The sequence below is a fragment of the Crocodylus siamensis genome, chromosome 7 (genome assembly GCF_052110815.1).
Source record: "Crocodylus siamensis isolate JL-2025a chromosome 7, ASM5211081v1, whole genome shotgun sequence".
Taxonomy (NCBI): Eukaryota; Metazoa; Chordata; order Crocodylia; family Crocodylidae; genus Crocodylus; species Crocodylus siamensis.
In genome coordinates, this window is record NC_143401.1 from 2,854,462 (window position 1) to 2,862,923 (window position 8,462).

Below are 8,462 nucleotides of genomic sequence, written 5' to 3' on the forward strand. Positions count from 1 at the left end.
GGAAATTCCAGCAACCTCATGCAAACAATGGAAGAGTTACAGCTCCTAGAAAATACTCACAAGAAGTTTGGGTTGATTTTTTTTTTTTTTTAATTAAAAGGCTACCAGCCTCCCCAGGACACAGTTGCAAGTGAGAGAACATTATCCCTGAACAGCCTGGGCCTTGCCAGTACAAATAGCTGGTAAAAAAAGAATGGGAGAACCTAACCAGTGACTTCCTTTTTAGGCTTTGAGAATACCCCTCTGGCCAAACTCCAACCTGGAACAGCAGTGCACAGATTATGGCAAACCAAGCAAGTGACTTTAATGGAAGAACGTGGCACATCAGCGCTACTTATGCACCCACTGTGTGCGGGGAGAGGAACTCCCACTGGAGTGGGACGCGCATTTTCTGCAAGCCGATCTCTCCTCCTTACATGCCTTTCCCCCAAAACACACACAGAAAGAAGGTTCTGGTTTCATCCACACTGCCTCCAAAGTAAAAGGATGAAGAAAGGAACTGTTTACTGAGTGGCTTTTATTAAATTTACCTACCATTATATAGTATCTTATACGTGTCACTACAGAAAGTTCACACGGACATTGTGACAGCTCAGCAAGTATTTCGACAAAGCTCAGAAACGCTCCAGAAAGAAGACTGTGCCAGACTCGCAAACGCCTCTCTGTTGCATGGAACAATAACTTGTCCAAGCTGTATTGCTGAGCTGCTGAGTTATGACCCTGGGAAGGCAGGTACGCCGAAAGGAGTAGACATATGAACCCCTCCCTGGCCCATGTGCGCATATTTACATCACGTGCTTAAGTCACTACGGGCATAAGCCAAATATGCACATAAGATCAAACCAGAGCAAGGCAGCTCCTCCTGTTTCAGCCTCGCCAGTGCCAAGTCCTCTCCCTCTCACAGGGCCAGGCTGGGCACCGTGTTTCCTAAACATAAAACACCGGAAAATAGGGTTTAATGCATTGTCAACACATAAATAACAAATTAAGGCTAAGGTGGCAGGACTGGGCATGCAAAGATAGCAAAATGCGTAACCTCTGTGCCTCAGCTTCCTTTCCAGCAAAACAACAACGTGAGGGAGTAACACTAGGAAAGATGCACGTGCCAGGGGCAAAAACTTTCCTGGGTAGATGAAGGACTTTGTGGAATTTCAGATTTTTTTAAAAATTACATTTATGCTATGAATATTATAAAGACAACCGTCTCAAAAGCAATTGCTAACAGACGCAGCATTGTCTTCCTGAGCCTGCAGAAAGCAGTTCCAGTCCCCATGCAGCTGCTCAGCTTTCCCCAGTCAGCAGTGGGGCAGAACTGAAAGGCAGTGTTGTCCAGTTGTCCATTGTCACCCGCAGGCAGATGGACAGCACAAGCACGGACACGACACGTTTCAATCGTACCCCTCTTGCCCATCGGCCACTGAGCGGTGGCTCCCATTCTCCAATCCCATCCTTCTTTCATCTCTAGCTGGCTACAGTTCGGGCTTCAGCTGGCAGAAGCTCAGTCTACTTTGTCAACCCATGGATATGAGCCCCACAGCAGACCTCACAAATGACATTTAATCAGCTTCAATTGGCTGAAGTCAGCCAGTTAAAGGGAGTAACAAGTGGCGTACCTTTTAAAGACAGCTAGCGTTTGAAGTTTTCCATTTTGAAACACAAGCAGGGGAAGGGGGGGTTATTGTGCTTTCCTGTCCATACTCCCAGGGGTCTCTCCAGGAGAAAAAATGGGAAGGGCCCCACGGTACTGCTAAATATCATCAAGGCAGCCCCTCTTGCTCTCTTTGCATATGCCTACCTCTTCGGTTTTGGCCTTGCTACCGCGTGAAAGTTTCAGACATTCTTGGCAGGACCTGGACAACGGCATGCCAGCAACGCTTCTCTTCAGAGCAATGCAGGAGACAGAAGTCGCACCTGGACATCCCAACTGACTAGAGACAGAGAGGCGGTCAAACACATGAAGTGCGTAAACAGGGAAAAGAGAGCACGTGCCTCTCTCCCTCTAGCATTTCGATTACGGTGAACACAGGTGTCACTTGTGAGAACAGCAGGTACAGCTCTTTCAGAGGGCAGTGGGATTCCCGAACTGATGGCGCTCTGTTTGAGCACTACAGCAAGGACAAGGATAGAAGAAGGTAAAAGGGGCTGTAACATCCAGAGAGTTTGGATGCTTGTGTCATGAAACCTGGCTGTAAAATTTCTTGTTCATTTACACATTAATACCCCGTCAGGAAGACATTAAACAATGCTCTCGGGTTCATAGGTTGTAAGGCTGGAAGGGACCTTGGAAGATCGTTGGGTCCAGCCCCTTGCATGAGAGGTGCTATGCATAAGCCCAGAGTATTATGAAGATACCGAGTTTCTAATCATATAGGTCAGTGCCCTAAAGATATAGGTATACTGTATTAAATGACCCCCCTCTCCCCACAACACACACACCACCTTGTGCATGTGCCTTGCCCCACCATTTCCAAGATACGCTTGTGCGAGACAGGCAAATCTGGTTCATCTTTTCCCTTAAATCCTATTCACAACACCAAACATAGTCGTAGCCCTTTTTTTGAAAAGGCTGAACTGAACTGCTACGTGGAACAACAGGGAAACTTGGCTGAAGGTTTTCAAAAACTGTTGAGCAAAGATTCTTGCCAGAAATGGTCCATGAAGGCACACGCACGCGTGCGCGCCCGTGTACCCCCTCCAGACAGCACATCCCTGTTAATATCCTGGAAATAAAAGTCGCGCTGTAGGAGTTGCCATACATAATAGATGAGGAAAAGGGGATCTTAACACCCTATGCATGGTAATAAATAAGCGTTCATAATGCCTTTCATTCATAGATTTCAGCACATTTTACTAATGCGAGCAAGTATTAACCCCACTTCAGTCAGGCACCGAATGATCAAGTGTTTCAGCCGAGGTTATGCAGACAGTCAGCAAAGGACTAGGGGGAAAAAGGCATGCTCAGTTGGGACTCCCACTTGGGTCTCCTACCTATCAGATCATGCTGTCTCCAGTAGATCCCACTAGCTCATCACCACTCACATACCTCAAAAAAACCCCATCATCCTCGTCCTGAAACACCACCTTAACAGCCACCAAAAGAGAAATATTTAAACAGCAAGTGGAGACCACCCCCTAGTCTATAGCAGACAAGAATGCTGGCTTAACTCAACCGGACCTTAGAATAAACCTGCTTAAACTCTGTGCGTCTACCATAGGGGGCTCGTGCCAATTAAATATGCTCATTTTAAAAACAATGCAATTATATTAGCACGCTCTTCTGATTCAGACAAAGCCTAAGGGCAATTGAGAGGCAAGGCCCACGCCACAAAAGAACGGCACCTCTCCCTTTTGTCGAGAGGTCTAATGTTTACTACCTCGCAGGCAACACAAGGCCTGCTAACAATACACTACCGAGCAAGGAAAAACCCTGCGATAAAAGCCAACAGGAGCCAGGGCTCAATTTCAGATTCCAAGATATCACAGCTCATTGGCAGCACAGAGCCATTTAGTGCCAATTTAGTTTGAAAACCATATTTTTAACAACATTTTTCATGCTTCGCTTGCTACTAAAGTTGAGAACTAAGTCAACAACTGAACTGCTATTACATGGCAATGGGCCCAAATACTTTTTTTTTTCTTTTTTATTAGCATGTCATTGTTTTTAAACTGAATTCACAGAACTTGTAACACAGGCCTCTGGATGACGGTGTACCTATTGGGAGTTTATCCAACACGTGAATGTTTAATGTGATCCAAAGACATCTCTCATTACAGGAGATGCCTTTTACTGTAGTGAGTTTGTACCAAGAGAAACATCCACCTATGTATTACAGAGATGGCACCCTCTTCTCCCAGGCACTTCACGGACCTTTTCCTTCCCCCTGCCCCATCCTTAGAGAAGCTTAAGAAAGCCACCATCTACTTCCAAAAACTGTCACGCTACAGGAAAGGGTCCGTTTCTTCTTCCTTCATTCCCCCAAGAGCTCCAAGTTTTCTACAAGTCGTTCCCATAGTCAACCAGGGACCTCTAGGTTCCTATTCTGCAAGACAGACCTTCTGATCTCTGACCCCACTCCAGGTTAGAAAGGTCACTCGAGCAAACAGAAGTGTGCATCGACCTAGTCCACACAAATACAGAACTGGCCTCTATTGAGAAGGACTCCCCCCACCAGCGGCTCGTTCCTGCCGCAGACCGATCTGCAAGGGGTTACTGAAGTACCCAGGTGCTCCCAGGTCCCAACAGAAAAGGGGCCTCCAAACCAGTAAGAAGAATGAAGCAATAACTTTTAGTGAACAAAGTCCAGCTAAGTTCACTGACTGCACCAGGCATGGGGAGAAGCAAAAGGAGAGGTCCGCTCTGTTCTCCTTAACCTCTCCTCCCTGAAATACAACAACTTTATGGAAGAAACCAGAAGAGCACTCTTCCCAGGCCCCTTCCCCGAGACTGCAGCTAGAGGACTTTTACTTTCCTAGGGCTGGTGGGTTGCAGATGGTTTGGGTTAGGTCCATCACATCCACCCCCCATCTTTACTTCTCTGAGGAAAAAAAATAAGTTTCAGGTGCAGGACTGAGCAGCCTCAGACAGAAATACAACAGTTCGTGCCCAAAGTCCTCTATGAATCTACGACCAGCAAGACACTGCAAAGAAGTCATGGCTTGGCTGTGCACTGTCACACATGCAGCCATTTAACTTTCTGCAAGAACATGGACAATGCCCGAAAACCCATTTCTCAACACCCAGCAGCAACCTTCTGGTGGTTCACAACCCAAAGAGGCATTTGTATCTGTCCTGAATTCTGATCATCCTTGGAGCACAAAACTTTCTGTACATGGCGCTGGTGCCAAGGTCTCACACACTTCCAAGACACCAAACATGCACTTACCAACTACCTGAGATCAGGCATCTCACTTGGTTGTAAGCCACTTTAGACATTCAACGCAGGCCTGGGCTCCCCCCCCCCAGGAAGAACAAGGTTTCTACCGTGTGGTCTATCACTGGTAGCTCACGGCACTCAAAAGCCTTCCTGAACTGGTTAATCTTTGGCTGCCTCTTCATACCCATCTGGGTCCAGAAGGATTTTTTGACAGAACACCCAACTGCTCCATAAAATACCTTCCTGCTGGTTTCCACAAGACCCTACCTGCGAATACTCGAGACAAGTGGACTGGAATATCTACCCAGAGGGGTCCCTACTCCTTCCCTGCAGACAATGCAGCGACCACAGCAGAGAGAAGACCCTCATCAGGAAGCAGGGCTTCAACTGAAGGGACAGGGCGATTGCAGCGCTCGGAGAGGAGGAAGCAGACAGCACTGACAGTAATCAAGGAACAAAAAATGAAAGTTCAGAGCCACGCCGGAGGAGGGAAAGCTGGAGGCGCAAGTCACACTCTAGAGTATCAAATGTCTCCGAAGGTAGGACAGAGAGGAGAAACAAGTCTCCCAATGCTGCCCAAGACGCATGCACGGACAGGGGCTCCTCAAACCTACTAAGAACAGATATGAATGAGATGTGAGTAACCCTTGGCTCCGGATCCAAAATGTCTGACTCGCACATGGGTGAAAGTGCTGTGCAGCACATCCACAGGCTGCCCTCACATTTCCAGCAGGGTTTTAACAACAAAAATGGGAAAAAGCAAAATCACACCGGGAGAAACTGTTTAAACGCATGGACGCATTTACCGGCCCCGCTCCCAAAAGGCAGCGCGCGCAACGCACCTGGGCCCCGCGGTGCTCGAAGACAACTGCCGTTCCCAAAAAAGATCCAAGTCAGGTGTGAGAACAGCCCCGATCCCCGCCTTGCAGAGCGCAGCCCAAGAAGCCACCTTTCCCAAAGGGCGCGTCCCACCAAGCCCTCCCAGGCGCCCTCCGCTCCGCTCCGCCACAGCCGTCTTCCAGGCCCGCCGGGGACTGGCGCCTCCTGAACGACCGGAGACACGCGGCAGCTGGCTGCCTCCTTGTTGGGCGGCAAGACTCCCGCGGCCCTCGAGGTCGCGGCTGGGGGATGAGAGCACGCAGGCGGTGGGGGGACGAGGGGCAGGTCGCAGCCGGGGCGAGGGAGGGAAGGGGTCGAGGGTGAGGGGCGAGGGGGAAGGGGTCGGCAGCGAGGGGCAGGTCGCGGCCGGGGGACGAGAGGGGGCGAGAGGGAAGGGGTCGGCAGCGAGGGGCAGGTCGCAGCCGGGGGGCGAGAGAGGGAAGGGGGCGAGGGTGAGGGGCGAGAGGGAAGGGGCGCCGAGCGGGCGCAGGGGATGCGCGGAGGGGATGGCGGTGCCATGACATCAGAGGCAATTACAAATGGCCAGGAGCAGGCGAGGGGGAGCCAATCAGCGCGCAGAGAGGATGTCAACCTAAGACCAACTGTCTCCTGGCTTTGACAGCAGGATTTTACCTCCATAATTCAAATCCCGGCGCCGGGCGGTGCGCGGGCCCGGGCCAGGCCGCGGCACAAAGGCCGGCGGGCGGGGGGAGGCAGCCATTTTAGACGCGGGCGCGCAGGCACAATGGCAGCTCCCGGGGCCGGAGGGGGGCAGCCGCCCTCTCACTCACCTGCGGGCCGCGGCTGAGGACTGGCCCCGCGCTGCCGCCGCCGCCGCCGCCGCTGCTGCCGGGGCTCACGGGCGCGTGGTGGCTCCTCTGCGGCCAGGCCGCGGCGCCGCCGCCGCCGTACGGGGAGACCATGTCGGCGGGCGCCGGTGGGGCCTTGCCGCCGTCCTGCGGGTAGTCGGCGCCGCCGGGGTAGGCGCCGCCGTAGGCGCGGGCCGAGCTGGGGGAGGTGAGCAGCTGGTTGAGCGTGGGGGTGGCGCTGGGCTGCGCGGCCGCCGCGGCGCCCAGGCGCTGAGGGGGCGGCGGCGGCGGGGGCTGCTTGGCCGCGCCGCCCCGCGGGGAGCCGGCGAGGGCGTAGGCCGGCGGGAAGGCGGCGGCGGCGGCGGCGGGGCCGCGGGCGGCGGCGGCGGCCGGGTAGTAGGAGTTGTACTGGTGGTTGGCGAAGCCGTGCTCGTGCGAGTTGTGCGGCGCGGCGGCGCCCGGGTAGGCCGGCTCCAGCCCGGCGCTCTGCAGCGCTGCCATGCCAGGGCTTTGTTGTCCGCCATGTTGGTGGAAGGCAGCGGCGGCGGCCGGCGCCCCGCGCCCGTAGGGCGGCCCGAAGCCGTAGGCCGGCGGCGGGGGTGGCGGCGGCGGCGGCGGCGGGGCGGCCTCGGCGGCGGCGGCAGCGGGCGGGTCGGGGTGGGCGCGCGGGCCCGCGCTTCCGTTGGGGCCCTGCGGCTCGGGCTCGCCGTTGCTCTCGTCCGGCGCCTCCGTGGCGGCGCCCTCGCCCGCCGGCTTCTCCTCCGCCGCCGCCGCCGCCGCCTCGTCCTGCTCGCGCTCCGCTTTCTTCAGCTCGGCCGGGGCCGGCGCGCCCAGGCTGCCGGCGGCGGCGGGGGCCACCTGCGCGGCCATGATCCCCCCGCCCCGGCGCGGCGCTGCTCCGCTGCTCCCCGCTCAGGCGGGGCTCATCCCCGCCGGGCCCGCGAGGCGAGGCGAGGCGAGGCGAGGCGAGTGGGCCGGGCCGAGGGAGGAGGGCGGGCGGGCGAGCGGGGGGGGCCGGGACACGGCGGGGCCGAGGAGCAGCGCCCGACTCCGCTCCGGCTCACTCCGACACGAGGCTCGGCTCTGCCATTTTACCCAGCGCCGCGGCCGCCTGCCAAACCCGGAGCGGAGCGCGGCCGGCCGGAGCGGAGCCGCGCGGAGCGGAGCCTCCCCCCGTCACAAAGGAGAGCGGAGGAGCGGCCGGCCCCGGGCGCCTCGCAACTCCGGCGGCGGATCCGGATCCGCGGAGCGGCGCCCTGCCCTGCCCGCCGCCGCCACAAAAGGCGGCTCGGCTCGGCTCGGCTCGCTCCTTCCCTTCCCTCCCCCCCGCCGCGAAACCCGGCGCGGATCGGAGCGGACTCCGACGGGAATGCGCCGCTCCGAAAGAAAGTCTCTTTCTTCCCAAGCTCGGGCCGCCCCCGGCGCTCTCGCAAGTGCCACCAGCTTTTAGGACATTAAAAACAACTTCAAAACACTGGTTTTTGGTGGGAGGGTTTGTGTTGGGAAATGCTGTTTGCATCCCTCCCCCCCCCCCCGTTTCCCTGTGCCGCTCTGGTCCCCTGCCCCGATGCACCGCTCTGCTTTCTGCTCCCTGCCCCAGGAGCTGCTGCTGGGTTGCTGCCCCTACCGCACTCCTCCCTGTGCACGTGCCACTCACAGTGCCCCAAGTCAGGGGACAGCAAACACCCTGCTGAAGACTGCCAAAAGGGAGAGGTCGGGAGCCACAGAGAGCAAGAGCAGGAGGCCCGGCGGCCCGCTCTGACCTCCCAAGGCCCGGTCCAGCCCTCATTCCCTGTGATTTTATAAACGTGTGGCCCTGGCAGGTGCTGAGTGGCTCGGGGGGTGGTTCTTCACCCAGGCAAAGCCCCCTGGCTCCAGCGGGCACTGTCCCAAGTCCTGG

General features: G+C 56.1%; 1 protein-coding gene across 1 annotated transcript in view; it reads right to left on the reverse strand.

The window, feature by feature from the left end:
• ARID1A (AT-rich interaction domain 1A) overlaps nt 1-7,561 on the reverse strand; it is a 71,157-nt gene extending 63,596 nt beyond the window's left edge. The window contains exon 1 of the mRNA XM_090058395.1: nt 6,545-7,561. Coding sequence (XP_089914521.1) covers nt 6,545-7,432 — 888 coding nt within the window. The 5' untranslated portion in view covers nt 7,433-7,561. The remainder of the gene's footprint in view (nt 1-6,544) is intronic.
• Between the last annotated feature and the right edge of the window lie 901 nt (nt 7,562-8,462).